The sequence below is a fragment of the Drosophila persimilis genome, unplaced genomic scaffold (genome assembly GCF_003286085.1).
Source record: "Drosophila persimilis strain 14011-0111.01,24,50 unplaced genomic scaffold, DperRS2 tig00000002-arrow-pilon, whole genome shotgun sequence".
In the NCBI taxonomy this organism is placed as follows: domain Eukaryota; kingdom Metazoa; phylum Arthropoda; class Insecta; order Diptera; family Drosophilidae; genus Drosophila; species Drosophila persimilis.
The window spans coordinates 10,629,939-10,648,236 of record NW_020825289.1 but is presented as its reverse complement, the minus strand read 5'-3'; the positions used below and the strand labels follow the sequence as shown (position 1 = coordinate 10,648,236).

The 18,298-nt window shown below is 46.2% G+C and overlaps 3 protein-coding genes across 3 annotated transcripts; 2 read left to right on the top strand and 1 right to left on the bottom strand.

Moving 5' to 3' along the window:
- Positions 1-425: 425 nt before the first annotated feature.
- Positions 426-8,379, top strand: LOC6590426 (protein tamozhennic). Its single transcript, XM_026987042.1, has 5 exons — positions 426-947; positions 4,474-4,635; positions 4,696-4,895; positions 4,966-6,327; positions 6,394-8,379. The coding sequence occupies exons 2-5, from the start codon at positions 4,512-4,514 to the stop codon at positions 7,291-7,293; spliced, it is 2,586 nt and encodes an 861-aa protein (XP_026842843.1). The 5' UTR covers positions 426-947; positions 4,474-4,511; the 3' UTR covers positions 7,294-8,379.
- A 381-nt stretch (positions 8,380-8,760) lies between these two features.
- Positions 8,761-9,708, top strand: LOC6590425 (venom allergen 3). Its single transcript, XM_002016561.2, has 2 exons — positions 8,761-9,599; positions 9,657-9,708. Exons 1-2 carry the CDS (start codon positions 8,781-8,783, stop codon positions 9,705-9,707), a joined length of 870 nt encoding a protein of 289 aa, XP_002016597.1. The 5' UTR covers positions 8,761-8,780; the 3' UTR covers position 9,708.
- Positions 9,696-18,125, bottom strand: LOC6590424 (protein kinase 4). The gene is made up of 6 exons (XM_002016560.2): positions 17,962-18,125; positions 13,610-13,651; positions 12,816-13,251; positions 11,842-12,576; positions 11,467-11,774; positions 9,696-11,398 (listed from the first exon to the last, which is right to left on the bottom strand). Exons 3-6 carry the CDS (start codon positions 13,093-13,095, stop codon positions 11,306-11,308), a joined length of 1,416 nt encoding a protein of 471 aa, XP_002016596.1. The 5' UTR covers positions 13,096-13,251; positions 13,610-13,651; positions 17,962-18,125; the 3' UTR covers positions 9,696-11,305.
- Between the last annotated feature and the right edge of the window lie 173 nt (positions 18,126-18,298).

The window sequence follows — 18,298 nt, the reverse complement described above, 5'->3', positions numbered from 1 at the left end:
GAAGAATTTACAACCAGTCAGATTTGACGCCATTTACCTCAAATCGTTGAACTGTTTAAATGGCAGAGGGTTAACTGGGCAAAGTTAACGATATACTAGGCACCAAAATGGAGGCAAAAACAATAAAAGCAATCGCCGTTGAACGAAAACAATTAAAGTATTAAAAACAAGTCAGTCAAGTAGGACATTGATTTACTAATCGGATAAAATTATTTGGGCCGGGCTGCGCATTCTATGTAGCTAGTAATATTCGACGGAACATCAAAAACGACGAATATCTATAATACAACTCGAATTCGTCAGTACATTTTCGGTATATTTTTAAAATGAGACTGTATATTTTTGAAAATTTCTAGGGTTACACAGTATAGGAATATCCGCGGTCACACTGGTTCTCGCAGCCAGCACGGTTCCCGTTCGGATTTAATTTTTATTTAATTTACAATTAACGGAGTAACGTGTTCGAGAAATGTTTATTCACTAACTCATTCCCAAATGTAGAAAATTGTGTGTGATTTTATTTCCTGTTGCTAGCGAAGAGGACAGCAACAAGTTTGTGTAAGAGCAGATTGGATTGTGAAAGCGCAGCAAAGATTTGTCAACGCAAACAAAGAAGAAGAGCATAACAGCGCCATAGTATTTGTTAATAATAATAGCAGTCGCAGCAGCTGCTGCCGCTGAAGCGCCAATAACGACAACAGCAGCCCCCAGCCCCAGTCCCTCAATTGCGGAAGCTGAAACTGCCTTATCGTGTGTTGCTTGTTGCCTTCGGGTGTGCTAAAAATAAAACCCACCCACCCACACGACTACAGATTTTGGCAACAGCACGGGGCAAGGTGAACCTGGTGTGGACTCTTCCAGCACGCTTCTGGCTAAGAAGGTTTAGCCAATGCAGGGACAATGCAGAAATGAAAATTCATAAATACAACGTACCACTGGGAATTTCCGTAAGTAATTTTCTCTTTCCCTGTCATTCCCCCTCAAAATTGGGGTTACATTGGGTTGGAAGGGAAATGGGAATCCGGTTGCCAGCAGAGGCAGATTGCAATTGCAGGAAATAGATTGCTGGTCGGGATGAGCAGATGGTACCAGCAGAAAGTATTCTCAGGCCGGGTGAGCTTTTATTTTGCTAAATTTAGTGCCGCATTGTAGAAAATAAGAATTGGAACACCCTGCCCGACGCTTGCCGGTCACACACACACACATGTACGAGCACCGTACACGGGCATATAATCTATAGACCTGGCTAACATCGTGCCAAGTCTGGCCCTCTTGACGACTGACTACCACCATCTTATTGCATCGCCAATCCTCTGTTAACCTGAAATGGCTAATCAATATTTCATTTAATAGACCAGACCAGCAATGCAAACATTCGCCATCAGCATCGGGCCATAGCCTAAGTCAATAAAAGCTTCCAATCCCGACCATATTGTGTCCATTGTCATTTTGTCAACACATGATTTTGGGCAAATTTTCGGCCAAATTCAAAGGCTTGTTGGCTCGCTTCCACACTGCCGCCTGCGCGCCGCCTGCTTCTGGTGTTGTTTGCCCATAACCGAGCCGATGTCGCCTCTCGTGGCCATCATAGCCAGGCTATTCTGACGGTTTTACATGCCCATCACCATGTGTGTCAACCGCTTTATGACATCCAACTGACATCCCTACGAGGATGTATTGAAAATTCAATTACAATTCAGCTCAATCGCAATGCAGGCAACTGGATGGAATTCTATGAAATTCCCTGCATGCTGCTGCCAATCCGGAAAATTAAGGGAAAACCAGCTCATAGAACGAGCGAAGCTCCGTCATGTCTAAACGGATTCCGAACAATTGGCCCAATTTGCATGAGAAATCCATCGACACTCCTAGCCCATGCCCAGGCATGTTCTCAGCTGCAGGCTGGCATCTTAGTTTCTGCGAAGTTTCCAATTTATTTCTGCTGCTATTTTGCTGTTCTGGCATATTCGTATTGCACTTATTGATTTAAATTCCTCATTTATCTGTTAGTTCACAACTGAGTGCTGTACTTATTCCCTTCCCCCGGCCCCACCTCTGGTTTTATATTATTCTAGTATGGATTCTCTGTTTCTTTACTTCTGTTTCTGATTCTGATTCTCTTTCCATTTGAAATTAAATAAAATGTAATTTCAAAGTGGATTCTCTCGCTAGACTGGGAATTGGAATATTTACCTACGGCAAACATTTTTTCATTAAAAGTCCATTCAATGACGCGTTGATTTTGACAATTATAGGACACGAATTTCACCAGCATTGACATCTTTTTCTGCATTTAAATTAGCTTCGGTGCAGCCAGGGTTTACCCTGGACTCCTACCGTCCAGGCATAGAGGCCTCTAGAAGTCCTTCCTACCTCGTTGTCCCTGGCAACAGGAAGCTGGAGCCCGCAACCTGACTGACGGGCGAGCTGCATTTAAGAGAATTGCTGAGCTCTCGCTCCCGCTAATAAGCTTATGCGCCACTGAAAATAGTTTGCATCCAATTAAGAAAACCGTTGAGTGCAGAGCAAAAGGCAGAGCCCCACCTCCACTACACAGCAGCTGTAACATGATTTATTGGCTTAACTTTGCTTTTAGCATCACAGGAACCCGCAAGGGCTACCTGTGCAACGTCAAAGCTCATTCCCTGTCCGATGAGGAGTCATTTAAGGCAGTAAAACGTACCACTCTTGCTTAAAGTTACATACGTCTACGGGGGACATCCTCCCTCCTCTTGTTTTTCAAACATTCCATAAGCTCCACCTAAATATTTGCACCCAATCCTATCAAATACATACATATGTATGTACATATGTGTTTTTTTAGTTATCACTGTCGTTGGTACAAATACATACATATGTATAGAGGTACACTTAAATGTATACGCTCTGCGCCACTTAAATAGTAGTACATTATGCATCCATATGTACATATATGTTAATATGTATGTACATAAGCAACGCAATAAAACAAAAGAACATTTTAGCCAATATCATTTGGTATGTGACACCAAATTTCTTTTGGTTTCGGTTAAACTTGTTGAAAAATTGATATTCTCTTTCTAATGGTCGTAGTCCAAGATCATGGAGATCAGATATAAAACGAGAGCAAATGGAGAAAAGCAGAGAAACACTAAATCTTTGAATTAATTATCTAATGTAGTAGTACATATGTATTTGTATATGTATGTCCAATATACTGTTATTGCAGGTGTGCTATTCTAGTGGCGCGGAGTGTGTTTTGCTTTCAATCAACCGTTATCAGTGTTTTACGCTCTGTCTCCATCTCCCTCCCACGCACTCGGTCACCGTTCATGCCGTGACTAGTTTCTCCTCTCTCTTCTCTACATACATATATCGCATTTTCTGTTTTCGCTTACTTACTTACTTATCCTCCTCTTTCTCTTCACCCTTTGCTTCGGTGTTCTGGTTTGCATTTTGATTGCACACCAAACCGTGAAATGAGTCACTTCTCAAGGTTACTCCAACGGTTCTCTCTCTCGCTCTCTTTTCGCAGAATTGTTGTTGCTACTGCCTAAAGGCCAATGTACGATCTTTGGCTTATTTTACGATAGCCAGCCGATATCAAAATAATTATAAATGCGAGAGCGAGTGTGTGTGTGTGTATAGAGCGATTATGCGTGTGTATGTTTGTGTGTGGCTCGCATCATGTATCGTGGGGCTTCGGTTGAACATTTGTACGATTTCGCATTGTTGTGCGAGAAGCAGGAAAAACTTTTCTTGAAATTTCACTCTCAATTGATATTCAATTTCCAAATAGAGTTTTGCGGAAAGCTCCTCCTTCGTAGAAGCAATAATTTGCGATCAGGGGAAATCCCCTTTATCCGTTAGTGTTTCCTGCCTAAAACAACAATGATTCATTGAAAACGAGTACTCGTAACAGCCAGACCTGACGATGATGATCCCCCCTAATCCAATCATTCTGTTATCCAATCACCTGCCTTTTGAATGATTCATTGCATTGCGGCAGTCTTTTGTTGAAACTCTAATCACAGGTGAGAAGTCTGGGTTGAGTGGGTGCTCCTCCTTGTTGCCAACGCCATCTGTTTTACTCGGGAAACAAAGACCTTCCGGGCTCCAAGCTATTGGCACGGCACTATCGATGACGAGCCCGCACATGTCCATTGTTTGCTGTTATCAGGCCAGTTATTGTTACTCCACTTGAGGCTAAAACATGCATTGTTTAGTTAGTGCATGTTTTGTGCGAGATGGACAGTTGGGCGTTGGGCGTTGGGCAGGCGGTGTATGGTACTAAAAGATGCATGTTGGGTGGCACGTGCAGCCGGGAGGGGACAATCATTGTTAGGTAATTGCTTTGCCCTGCCTGCAGGCTCATCCACACATTCACATCCATCCACCCATCGACATTATCCTTGTGAAATCAATAGCAAGTGAGATTCCAAAGCATCTCGAGACTTGTTGTAACCTTGTATCGCTTTTGTGGCCTTGTTGCAGGACCGTGAGGCGCGCTGAATGAGAGTCCTTAAAGCAACATGTCGGATTTTGTGCCCCGCGACATTCTGCCCGACTTGTGGCAGGAGATACTTCAGCGTCACTGGTCGTTCCTCGAGACGGAGGAGAGCATTCAAAAGCTCGAGGAGCGCAAGAAGCTAGAGGGTTTGTATAAGTTCTGCTGGAATGCTGGAACAAAACTAATTAATTGTTTTTTATTTGCAGGCTGCCTCAAGGAGTTCCTCTGCGTGGTGCCGCACGATCGCAAGTTCTTTCTGCCAGAGACAGGGCACATCCTGCGCAAATCAGTGCGAGAGCTGACCGACTTCACGGCGCAAAATGCCATCGTGGGATTCGAGACTATCAGCCAGTATGCCAACAACTTGTTTACCAAACCCTGGCGGAAGGAGTACCGAACCCTCAAGGTTGGCTTGTGGCCCATTCTTCACCCATTTGATTGTTGATCAAACGGATTCCCCGACTTTCTGCTTTCAGACCTATTCGGGATGCTATCAGCATGACGTCCTGACTCGTCTGCTCGACGCTGACCAGCTCTTTCTGGCCATGGGCTATAGGCGCATATCGGAGGATACATTTGTCCTGGAGGGCCCCATCTGCCCCGATCAGGTGACAAATGTATCGCGTGATGCCATGGCCGCCTACGTAGAGTGCCAGATCATGAAGCATATCCATGCAGGCGTCCATGCAGAGGGATTCCCATGCAGCTGGAAGGAGATTTTTCAATATCGAGAGCGCCACATTGGAGGCACCACGCATTCGATCAAGGAGATTGTCTTCCACCTGAATGAGAAGCGACTGCGCAAGGAGAAAATGTCGGACAACACATACAGCAATGTGGCGACAATTGCCACCCAGCCCCCGAAGAGCAGGGTAGCGGATGGCAGCGTGAGTGCGAGCCCCTGCGCTTTGCATGGCAACAACCTGGTGCATCCCGCTAGCTCAAACAGCTGCGCCATTCATCCCAATGTTGTTTCCCCAAATCTCAGTCACGACTCGTTGTCGGGGAAATACTTACCGCCATATCCCGCACATCCGCAGCAGCAGCCTCAGCTCCAGCAAACGGCTGGAGGAGGGCTAATGACCCACTCGCGTAGCCTTGATCACTACCAGGAGCCTCACAATGTCCTCCCACATCGACACTCCTTCGATCAGCAGTGCCAGGCCATGCATCAGCACCCCCATCTCTACGAGGAACCCTACGATTGTCTGGACGGACTGAGTATGGGCAGCAGTGCCTCCTATGCGGCAGTCGCCGGTGGCTACAATGCTCCTGGCAATCGTTATCCCCTTCCCTACAACATCTCCAACCAACTGAATGCCCAGTATGCCACGCCCGCCGATGTCTTTACGAATTCAGAGCACAATATGTACGCGACCATTGAGAAGACGGGCGTCTTGGCCTCTGGGCCGGTACACAGCTGTGACTATCACAGGCGTCAGGGTCAGGCCCCACCCTCGGGGGCTGCCGTCGCCGCCATGGCAGCCATGCAGCACAGACAGAGCACGTATCCGCCAGATCATCATCTGATCGATTTCGACGAACGTGCCAATTTGATGCAGCACGACTATGGTGCCCATGACTACCATCCGCGGCTGTACGAGCAACGGAGCCATGGGGGCTACCTGCGTGGCAATTCTGTAATTTACGCGCCACCCCCTGAGCCGACGTCGTATGGGGGCTACGACCTGCCCACGACGCTGCCACACTCGCAGCCGCCGCCACCGACTGCTCAAGACAGGTATGTCTATGCTCGGCCTGTGCCCAAGAGCAGTCGGACACGGGCGCTGGCGGAGTCTGGCTGCGACTCGCGACAAGCCGATCGCGACCTGATGCAGGTAAGTGCCAAAGCTTGTTCACATTCTCCTTAGCTAGTGCAAATATTGACTATTTTCTGGCTACAGGATCCGATGGACAATAATCGCAAAAAGCACAAGGAATTGAAGGAGCGGGCTAGTCGGACGGCGCCCGCGGATGCATACCACAGGAGAGCAGCAGTTAACGATCCTGATATACCCACCACTGTTACGGACATGACAGCGGGCTACGAGACGGCGAGTTTGGAAGATTTCGTAACACTGAGCAGCGCATCCCCGCCCCTGATGCCCAAGGTGCAGGAGGGTGTCGGCAGCTTTGAGTCCTGGAACTATGTATTTAAGAACCTGGAGCGCTCTGGCTACTCCAAAGACTTGGGGGATCGTGAGGATTTGCTAGTGCAAAGCTTGGATTTGGACTCGTTGAACATATCCAATGACAGCGCAAATCCTGCTGAAAAAAGTACGCGACGCGACACAGCCAAGACGCAGACGGTAACACGTGCAGCTAGTGCAGCTGCTGTGGAGGCAAGTGGTGGGAAGGGAACACGTTTCAGTTCAGCCACTACGGAGACAAGTGGGGGGAAGGCACGCACACTGGAGAAGAAGACTGGGGCCATCCGAAGGGAGGCCAAGGTTGTGCAGGCGCCAGCGCCCACGTTGGTGCCGAACAGAAGCAGCACTGGCGTGAAGAAAGTGAAGTCCGCCTTGAAAACGGCCACAATAGACAATAGAGGCACAGGATCGCGAAATCGTAGCGGAGCTGGGCCAAAGCAGCCTCCGCCAGTGTCCACGCAACTGATTGTGACGAGCCCGAATGAGTGGAGTTGTCGTTTCTGCACGTTCCTTAACCCAGACACGAAGCGCATCTGTGAGATGTGCTGCCGCAGCAAGGATTTCAATCTGGAGGCAGCCACAGCGGCGTCGTCATCGGCAGCGGCTGCAGCTGCAGCGGCGAGCGTCTCCCATGCTTCCTCAACCTGCGTTTAGGCGATAGACTGGACAAACTCCCCTCCCCCCTACACCTTCATCCCCTTAGTGATACAAAACAGTGCAGTGAAAAGCTAAATATATTTTTATACGACCCATATGTAGCCCTGTGCGTGTCTCTAAGATCTAGTCTCGTAGCCTACGAATCGCAGCCACCTTTTGTTGTGGAGCGAAGGAGCATCACCAGCAGGGCAGGTGCATCACCTGCATCTAGTGCATACGAACTATTCTATTTAGTTAGCCCTACCTGTAAACACACGCTTTAATTAGTTATAGATTGTTTCCCCGTTGTTGAGGCCGCCGCTTCTGTTTCAAATTAGTGCCTCCCTGTCTGCTGTCCCCACACTAGCATACAGTATACATGCGAAAACATATTGATTTTATAGATTTGTGAGCGCGTGCCAGACAGCGAGAGAGTAAAACACGAACTTTGTATATTTGTAGGAAATGGAAAAACAACTGATAATTATATACCTTATATTCATAGTTGCATTCATAGTACGTACATATATCCGAAACTGAGCGAAAATGAACTTTATATTCATACATATATATATATTCACCAAATCTCGAACAGCCAATATACCTTTATTGACCTTTTCATACTAAATAATACCTATAACTGTAGCATAAGTAATTGAAATTTAAGTAACGATCGAGCAGAAAGAACAGAACTGGTACGGGTAAGGGTACGGGTACGAGTACGGGTACGGGTTGTTAACTTACAATTTTTGATTCGAATTTTACTGAAAGGAAGTAAGAGTATAGTGCAAATATCTACAAATGAACTATTATACGTTTATTCTCCCCAGTCCTCCCCTCATGAGAGGAGCAGAGGAGCTCAACGGAATTCAAAAGGGCATAGACAGAGGATCAAGCAAACTGCTCATCCCACCCACCCCAATGCTAGATAGCCAGAACCCCGCCACACGAGCACACAGACAGTGTCCCCCCTCCCACGCAATGCAATTTGTTTGTTGAAATGTTAAGATTAATGTTGATAGAGTAGGAACCCTGAAAGATGCGAAAGCATATACGATATTTTTATAAATAAAAGAAACCACGTACCTATTGCTCTTTGTTAAATATGTATATTTAATTGGGTTTTATTTGATTTGATTCATTTATTGTTAGTATTTTGAGACCCAAATGCCTTTTGTAATAACCATTGCAGACAAATCCAAAAATGATGAAATAATAAGTAGATAAAAACCACATTTTGCTGAAACTTTCAAGCGCAATCTTCGCTCAAAATTATAATAAAAATCGAAAACTCCAAAACTAAAACTAAAATTAATTTAATATTATGGCATGCTATTACCGAATGAATTTAGAGGCAATCTTTTTCCCGAAACCTTAAAGAATGAAAACAATAAACGTTTGATAAACCTTGACAGTTTAACTTTTCAGAAATCAAACAAATATTCGTGTTTGATTGTTTTTTTTTTTCACTATAAATTTCCAGTAAATTAAATCGTTGATGAAGGATGGTCCTACTTCTGCATGTGGGCCTTGCCATTGCCATGGTGATGATCCCACTCCTACCGCAGGGGTCCGCCTACAACTATTGCCATAATGATACCCATTTCTGCCTTGCGGCCAACAGGCAACACTTCATGTGCCGCCTGGATGCAGAGCTTCCGCCCGTTGCTGCTTACAAGGGCACCATTCCGGACACCAAGAAGTTTCATGCGATCATTCTGAAGCAGCTTAACTCCTATCGAGACAGGTTGGCCAGCGGTTTCCTGGAGACACGCAGCAATAAAATCTTCCCTGCTGCCAAGCGAATGCGAGAGCTTATCTGGGATCTGGAGCTGGGCTACATGGCCCGCAGCCACGCCTCCACGGTGTCGTTCAAGCACTCCGAATGCCGGGCCACCCAGCGGTTTCCGATGGCAGGCGAGGCGCTGGGTGTTGTGGGCTCCACAATGGACCGCCGCAGCATGTCCGATGTACTAAGGTTGGCTTTCGATCGGATGTTTGATGAGCACCTAGATGTGAAGGATCCCGAGTCGCTCATATCAAACTTTGATGGCAGCAGAGACATAACTGCCGGTCACTTCAGTACCATTGTCAGCGATCGCGTTTCGCGTGTGGGCTGTGGGGTCGCTGTGGCCACAGAATGCAGTGACGACCTGCCCAAAGGGCATTGTCACTTCCTTACCTGCCACTTTGACTTCACCAATATTCAGGGCTCGTATGTATATAAGGAAGGACCACCTGCCACCGATTGCCAGATCTGGGAGGCGGACCCCAGTAAGGACTATCAGCATCTTTGTGGCAACGAGGGAGGAATATTCGGACAGGTCAGTATATACAGCTGCTGCACCTGCTCTTTTATCCCATGTGCGTCCCCTCTTTAGGATCATGGCGATGAGGACTTGAGTAATACAACAAGAATCTTGGGTGTTTAATATACATATATTCTGTATTATGTATGCTATGCTTCCTATGATTTCCTTGTCGTACGAGTACCAAAGCTCAAGCGTAACATCCGAAATACAATTGTTACAATTCCTACGATCCTTTTTTAATTGAACTAACATTGACCAGGCCAGTTCGGTTCGTTTGGTTTGCTTCTTGTGTGATTTAATTACAAATTTAATTGGAATATATGATGTATTTTTTCAACATTTCTGTAGTTTTTTAGTTTTAGTTTGGTTTGTTTAATATTCATAACCATTTAATACTCTAACACTCTCTAATAGCTAACAGACTTAGTCAGTTTTTGCTTTTACTATCGATTATGGTACCTTTACTATTTGTTATCTTTGTTTCATTTCTTCTACCAATTTTGGCTTTTATCTGCTTCGTTTACGAATGAAACCCCCTTCATCGCGGAACACTATTTGTAGCGTAAGATTAAACACGTATCATACTATATATTGATCATTCAAAGATTCTAGATTGGGACAATACGAGTACTATTTTACCTTCAGATTACGTTTATCAGATCGTTTGGATTAATACATAAATAATTAACGTTGTGCCGTTTCATATCGTGTCGTCGTATCGTGTCGATGAAGTTAACTTAGTTTCGCATAGACTTTCAGGAGATCGGATCAGAGCATCAGTATCCCCGCCACAGAGCACAAAAGTGCCGACTAGCTTAATCTATCGCTTGGCTGCTGTTCATTTTCGTTAGTAATTAGCAATTCGCGGAATCCAAGGGGTTGGGTGGGGGATAAGCCCAGATAGAGCTACGAATACGAGTATACATTTTCAAGGGCACTGGAATGCCGGCCAACTACACCTTATTGTTGGATCATGTTCAGAGTAATTCTTCTAGTTTTCTATGCATGTACAAAAATACATATAAACCCTACAGATAAAGCAAAGTTTTGGGGAATTTCGGTACGATAAGCTCGAGTTTTACCGCAGTAGTGAGAGCCGAGTGCCAAGGCCTTCCACAATCGTTTCATTCGAGGGATATAAGAACCCTAAAGGAAAGAACACACTCAGGGATATTCATATTTTCATCTTCAAGGTGGGTTAATGCCTATATTATAATTAGTTCGTCTTCGATTCGATTTGATTCGATTCGTTTGCAAAATGTTGCCCAAAATTTTGGCTTTGCTTACATATCTATAAGTCCTACACTCGACACCAAAAATATATGTACTTATCGCCGCTTTCTTTTCTTAGGGACATTCCATTCCCAATTGACCTTTTTAAGGCCCTTTCGCTTGCGCTGGCTGGCCAATTGGCATTCCATTCTATGAATTACTTTACTTGATACTCTAGAATAACAAACATATACATATCAGTGCACTTGTATGGCAAAAAAGTGTGCAAACATTCAGTGCAAATTAAGTGAAGCTGCTCCTTCTCTTTCCCAACGGGGTCTCTGTACGGGTGTACAGAATAGGAGGAGTATTATAACGTTTTACACATACTCGTACAAGCTTGTGAAGCTTCGTTTCGACTAATGTTTTACTAATTCTATAAGACAATGGGACATCTGTTCAGCAAATCTATAGCCCACCAGAGGGACTGGGTTCCGGGTCTCGCTCTACAAAATGGTGCATCCAGAGCCGTGCATTACCTCGCTGATGAACATGGGGGTGCCGGCGCCCAAGCCGCCGTCTGTCTTATGGTGCTCGTTCTGGAAGAAATCGGGCGAATTCTCAGTTGAATTGGGATGGCGATGGGGGGATGGATACTTCTACTCACATCATCGTAATCGCAGTCGAAATAATTACTCTGGCAGTCCATGCACCGACAGCTCTCGGACATTTTGCATGTGATGCCCCATTGCTTGGCTAGATCCTTGTATATCTCCTTGCTCGTCTTGTTGCTCATCATTTCCGGTGTGAGAAGATTGGTGTGGCAATTGGGTTGCTGATGCTGCTGCTGAAGTTGCTGCTGGCGACGTCCGCTGCGGGAACGGGAAGCCACCGAACCAGAGGCGGAGCCGACACAGCAGGCTTCCTGGCACTGCTGGCTATTGCTGGAGACGGGCCTTGAATTTGAATTGCCACCTGCGATACAGTGGTTAGGGGGTAAGGGGTAGATAAGTGATTTATGCATGATGGTATTTGGCCTCACCCTCGTTGTAGTTGTAGCTGCCGCGGTTCAGAAGAGGGTCATAGAATGCTGCTGCCTGACTGCTGGTGCTGGCCTCGTCCCCGTCGAGAGCCCCTTCCTCCCCCTGCGCTCCACGCTCCTCGCTGCACTGGGCACACTGGTCGTCCGTGCACTGGCCATCTGCATCATCCCCATCCTCCTCGCCGGCGTAGAGCTTCTCCGGGCACCGGGAGGATGCCGCCATTTCCGTTTCCAGCAGAAACTCGCTCACGCTAATCGTGTTGAGGTCGTCCTCCGGGCAGTCGAATTCCGTGTCGCTCTGCTGCTCCAGCTCGAACACTCCCTCGGCGATCGGATCCCCCTCGTTGTTGTTGTTGTTGTTGTTGCTGTTGCTGATGTTGCTGCCGCCACAATGCGAGTAGTTCTGGTTGAGATTCTGCTGGTTCTGCTGGCAGTCCGGATCGTTGCACAGGCTGCTACTGGTGCTGCTGCTGCTGTTCCCCCCCTCCAGCTGCTCCTCCAAGGCGGCGCTGAGATGGGCCGCACTGTGCCGCGAGCTGTTCACCGAGCTCCTGCGACTGTTCTGGTTGGGCGTGGCGGCGCTGTCCAGGGATACCTGTCGCTGATGCTGGGACAAGCGCGTGTCCTCCTCTAGCACATGCTCGTAGGAAGGCGGTGGGGTGGTGGGCAAAATGTCGGCGTCAGTGTCCGTCAGCGACTCGTTGATGCATGGCGTGCGGCTCTGGTTGAGGTAACCTGCAAGAGATCCAATGATGAGCATGCAACCACGAATTCGAAAAGGAATATTTAAATCCAGAGGAGGAGGATGGTGCATTAGAATGCAGAGTTAGGAAAATGCTTTAGTGCATGCTCGAAGGTACACTAGAAGGTTCATGCTGGCTAATTTATAGAGGGTTTCACTTCCAATACTAGTATCTTTTGTTTTTATCTAAATACGTATCTCTACAGTCCCCATTCCTAATACGGGTACTTACGCATACTGTTGCTGTTCAGGTTCAGGGCCTTATTCTGGGGCAACAGGAGCTTTCGCTCGCTGCTCATCGGACCCAGGCCATTGCAGTCGGCCAGGTCTAGGCTGGAGCTGCTGCTGGCCTCCACCACGTGTTGCTGGAGCAGCTCTTGTTGTTGCTGATGCTGCTGCTGCTGATGCTGCTGGTTGCCCAAGAGGGCCTCGTTCACCTGCGGGTCCGGGTCGTGCTCTTGCGATGTGCTCCGGGAGCTGCCCATGCGGAACTTCAGCTTAAATGGCGCCATGGCTCTGAGTCTCCCCCACTCGAGACGTATACGAGTATATATGTAGGTAGGTAGGTATGTATCGACGTGTATCGGTGGATCCTCCTTCAATTCTCTCTAGCAGCTGTACTTTCCGTTGATGTGCTTTCTAGGGATATTAGCATTGGACCTTGTCTTCTGATCTCACGACATTGAACGAAAGAATTACGGAAGATACAGGACGTAGAACAAGATAAGTAGAGAGGAAGATATATAAACAGAAACAGATATAGATACAGATACAGATACAGAAACAGATAGGTACAGGATACAATTTCAAATATTATAGAGAGTGAATGGATAGAAATTACACGGATATCAATGCATTTACATGGTGGCTTTTCAGTGGAGTCTAGTGGAGTGGAGTGAACAATATGGATGTTTGAATATGGATTTTGTGTGTCTGGCTTTATTCGCTGGCCTGCTTACATGCACGGGCTTTGTTTTAAATAAATTACTGCAGCTTAATTAATGCCTCTGATTATTTTCCACTTACCCGAACGCCCAGCTCGAATCGAATCCAATCGAGTCCAGTCAGCTGTAATTTAATGATAACAAATTTAATTATGATTTCACTAAAACTGCACGAGTCGGAGGACAATACTCGGAAGCCCCAAACCAAAACACCCACACGGCAAAAATACACATGCAGGCAATCAGAGACAATCGGATTATTACCGACACACAAAGACAGAGCGGACGGAATTACAATCCGAAAGCATCACAAACAATATACATATATGTTCATGCCTTTAAATATTTATTTGTGTGTGGCATTCCCAACAAATTAAAATTCAATAAAAACACATTATAATTTAATTATGTAGCGATTATTACACCCGATACTCAAAATGAGTATAGGGGTATTTTAGATTTGCGTTGTGTAACGCCCAGAAGGAGGCGTTTCCTACCTTCAAAGTATATATTCTTGATCAGCATCAATAACCGAGTGGATAGAGCCATGTCTGTCTGTCCATCTGTCCGTCCGTCCGCCTGTCTGTCCCTATGAGTGCCTAGTGCTCAGTGATAATAAGAGCTATAGTAACGATAGTTTGTATCCAGACTTCTGCTATATATCACTGGTACAGGTGTATTTTAAAACTTCGCCCAGCCCCCTTCCGCCCCCACAAAGTATGAAGATCGGTGGATTCCACAATTTTAAAGATACGAGAAAATTAAGAACGCACCATATCTACCAGATTGCCGAATCAGATTGGATTTGTATAGCCAAAAGTAACAAATCAATTTTCGACCTGATTTTCTGTCTATCTCGCACGCACTCTGTCGTCTGCCGGAGGAGAGCCATACTGAGAGCCATAGGGTATAAATGTACAACTACGGTCGCAGCAGCAACTCACAACGTTTATTTAACCAATTGACGCATAATTTGATTAACTTTGATGTGAAAATTCATTTAAATCAGTCTTATAAGAGAATCTCTCTAACATATTTCTCTATCTAAAAAAATCTCAGAAAAATGGGCCAATTTCGGCTAATGGTGTATGTTTAATTTTTAATTAACCCATGTCCTCTATCTAATTAAGGCCTATTGTAAATTGTAAATTAGGCCTATTGGCAATGCGGTTTATTTCGACTTTTGACGTCAAATGTTTCCGGGATCACTGTCCAGTTCAACATCATTGAAATGCCCATATTTACATAAATGTATGTACGCTGATGTTTACTATTCTGAAATTATATAAATTACTTCCTTGAAATGTGAATCGCTATAATTCATCTTTCTGATTGTTTGAAACTTTGTCAAATTGGATGTTAAAAACTTAATTTAAATAAAATTCGGATTATGATGTGTCGTTGCAAGATATGTAGATACAGATCTAATTAATCAAAAATAGCTACATTTGCGTAAGAGTTGATAGAACGAAGCCTGTTGCTGCACCCATTTCCGACTTAATGAGACCTGACTGTGGCTGTTTGACCAATTTAAAGCGCGCCCCCTCCTCACACTTGAGCTGTTTATAGTTTCCACGAGCACTAGAAAGCGACAAGTTGTTGCAAGTTTGGATCTCCGCCCACTCAAACAGCTGTCTGTCCTGGCAGACTGTTCTCATTATTATGCAGATTACACAGCACCCAGATTCAAATGCAGCGCCAAGGACCTGAGTCGAGAGGAGGTCTCCACCCAACACCTACGCATATTGGAGGGACCGGGAGAACCACCTACGGGGTACTCGTAATTACGAGTGTGTGTGTGTAGAAACTATTATTATGCTTATTGGCTGCTGCACGGCGAGAAAACTCATTTCCTTAGGGGACGGGACCCAGATGATGCAGGATGACGCACTTTGTGTGGGTGAATGTGAATCCCAATTACGGCGGCCATAAGTGTGGCAAGTGTTTCGTCTATTTGAGTACCGGTACTACATAATCATCTTTTGATAGATTCTCCACTGAGAAGAGGGTTTTCCCCTGTGTGCGCACTCCCACTCTTTGCTTGTTAATTCCGCAAACATTTATCCTTGCATATTTGCAGACAATAAACTTCCAATTGCTGTTGACTCGGCAAGCAGGTTCGGCCAAGCAGAAGAGAAGAAGGCCCACAATCCACGGCGGTATGGATCCCCGCTCAGTTCCCTGATTGGATGCATGCAAATCCCCAGCTTGTATATTCATAAGCAGCTGCCATGCGATGGGATGGAACGCGATGCGAGGCCCGAACAATGGCAATCATCCGCCATCGAGTCTTCAACATCCTTCCCGCCCCCCACCCACCCATGCAGGAGAGCATATTCGCTGCTGTACATACATATGTACTTTCCTTCGCATGTACCTTCATTTTACTGAAAAACCCCTTTCTATGGAGTAGCTTGCGTTCAGGTTCAGTGGCTCAGAATCCGCTGGATTAGTTTGGTGAGTGCGGGGTCTCGGACGAGTGTGCCGTACCACAACCGAAATACTCTGCCGCGGTGACAGTCCGATGTCGTTGGCGTGTCCTTGGAGCAACAGTTGGCAACCATAGGAGAGGTAGATGCATGCATTTATAATGCACACCACCCGCAACGTCTTGGCAGCCAACAGAGCCATTGATTATGAATTCTTAATGAATGCCGGAAAGTCAGGCAAACGCATGAGTTTCGCATAGAATGGGAGTGCAGTGGAAGTGGAATTGGAAGTGGGAGGAAGGGTAAATGGCAAAAGGGGCAATATATAGCAAAGGGGAATGCTTAATCTTTAATCGAGACTTTTGACTCGCAGCCATGGCAGAACAATCTATCTGACATTCTCATTAATTTCACAGCAAAGAGCAAAGAGCAGGACGGGAGTTGGCCCTAGATTTACTGTCTAGTTTTACTGCCCCCTCTCCGCCCCCACAACTGTCCTGTCCCACGCTGGCCACGTGGGCAGGAAAGGACGGCTTCCTGCAGTAAATTGTTTTTTCTCGTAGCTGTCGCAAACAAAGACATTACATATTGGCCGTGAGAATTCATCAAATATGTAGTACGAGTACCGTGCCTGGACCATAGTGACTCGATCGCTATAAATAGCCACCTCTGACCCAGATAGTACTTGCATTTTACAAAACAAAAAACAACAAAAGACAACTGAATTCTATATTGCCATTTCATGTGAGCTCCCTCCCGCAGACACCGCTCCAGGCTCCAGGCTCCACGCTGCAAGCCATGTCAAATACAAAGCATAAATAAATGCATTTCAACTTTAGCCATCGTGTGGCCCGAACAATAGGAGGAGGATATGACTGTTTTTGACGCGTCCGAGGTCGCTCCCCCGCCTGTTCAATCCAAAGCGCAGCACAGCAAAGCCCTTTGCTGCTATTCTGGCCACTTCTGCGGGCTAAAAGCATCGCCTGAGGAACTGTGCAACTGTGGAACTGTATCTGCTATATGCAGAAGATGCAAATCGCTTTCCTTTCTTTGTGGTTATTGGATTGGATGCCATCAGCATCAGCATTACCCTGCCCCCACGCCCAGGTCTGGTCATAAAATCAAAAGGAAAGTGAGCGCTCTTTTTCTGTTGGCCATTATTGGGAAACGTTTGCCGCGAAATGGAAATGGAATGAATATTTAAGTTCTGTTTTTTATGCTCCTGAATTTTGGGGTTCCATCAAAAGGGGATTGTCGCCGAACACCCATCAATGAATGGAAGGCAAAACAATTACGCAAATTGGATATTAATTGGCTGCTCCCGCCGACACTCGAACCGCAATTACTGGCAAAGAATGAGGGGGGACGGGGCGGTGCGACCACGTAAGCAAACACACGAACAAGTGTCAAAGGGATGGGTGTGGAACAGGGATAGGGGATGGGGGATGGGGGATAGGGGATCGGGGATAGGGGATAGAGGATAGAGGGTGGGAATAGGGACATCGATATCAATGCCTATACCACTGCTCCCACAGAAGCAAAACACGACGATGATGGAGTGCCGGACCCAGCCAGGACATGGCCAACAATGGCATCATCATCGCCATCGACAGCGACATCAGCATACGGGACGGGACTCATTGAAATGAATGCGGCGCAATACGCGGAGACTCTGTGGGAGAAGGCAACGCGACGAGGCCCATACACATCCACATCCACATCCACATCCATTGTGGCCGTGGCATGTAGTCTCTCTCTCTGCCTTCGCTCTGGAAAGCTGATACCTAATTGTGTAAACAGCTCTGGGGCTTGGTCATTGCCACTTTATTGCCTTATTCTGTCTTCACTCATATTGCGGTAGACGGACACTCGCTTTCTCGATTCTTTATGTCCGACTGGCACTGACTCCTCGCCAGGCAATGAAAAATCGAAAAACACATGTCAAAGCCTTCGGCTGAGGGTGGGGATGGTGATGGTGATGGTGTTTTGGATTGAATGCACTCACCTGCCCAGAAGCCTACATCCAAATAGACATTCTGATCAATTTATTCGTTAAACACTTCCAACTTCTTGAACCTTTTGGTTACTCCGATTTCACTCTAATTACAATAGAAAGTACACTTTTCCTGACTGCACTTTGGGATTTTGTGTTTCATTTATGTTTTTCCAGACGTGCACACAACTCGGGATCTGACTGCCACAGACTGTGAAAAGGTGGCCGAAGGACGGAGCTTTTATTGTCCTCCGCTCCGCGGACGAGAAAGCTTTTGAGATAGGGGAGAAAGCTCGACAAAGGACGGCGCCTGCGCTTCTCTCCTTCCGGCAATTCTGTCTCATTGTTT

Excerpts from the sequence above, each read along its gene's own strand:
- LOC6590426 (XM_026987042.1), top strand. The coding sequence starts at position 4,512 with ATGTCGGATTTTGTGCCCCGCGACATTCTGCCCGACTTGTGGCAGGAG. Across the intron at positions 4,896-4,965 it reads AGGAGTACCGAACCCTCAAG|ACCTATTCGGGATGCTATCA; the intron begins GTTGGCTTGTGG and ends TTCTGCTTTCAG. Across the intron at positions 6,328-6,393 it reads CCGATCGCGACCTGATGCAG|GATCCGATGGACAATAATCG; the intron begins GTAAGTGCCAAA and ends TTCTGGCTACAG.
- LOC6590424 (XM_002016560.2), bottom strand. The coding sequence starts at position 13,095 with ATGGCGCCATTTAAGCTGAAGTTCCGCATGGGCAGCTCCCGGAGCACA. Across the intron at positions 12,577-12,815 it reads CCTGAACAGCAACAGTATGC|GTTACCTCAACCAGAGCCGC; the intron begins GTAAGTACCCGT and ends GATCTCTTGCAG. Across the intron at positions 11,399-11,466 it reads TCGACTGCGATTACGATGAT|AACGAGCACCATAAGACAGA; the intron begins GTGAGTAGAAGT and ends GATTTCTTCCAG.
- LOC6590425 (XM_002016561.2), top strand. The coding sequence starts at position 8,781 with ATGGTCCTACTTCTGCATGTGGGCCTTGCCATTGCCATGGTGATGATC. Across the intron at positions 9,600-9,656 it reads AGGGAGGAATATTCGGACAG|GATCATGGCGATGAGGACTT; the intron begins GTCAGTATATAC and ends TCCCCTCTTTAG.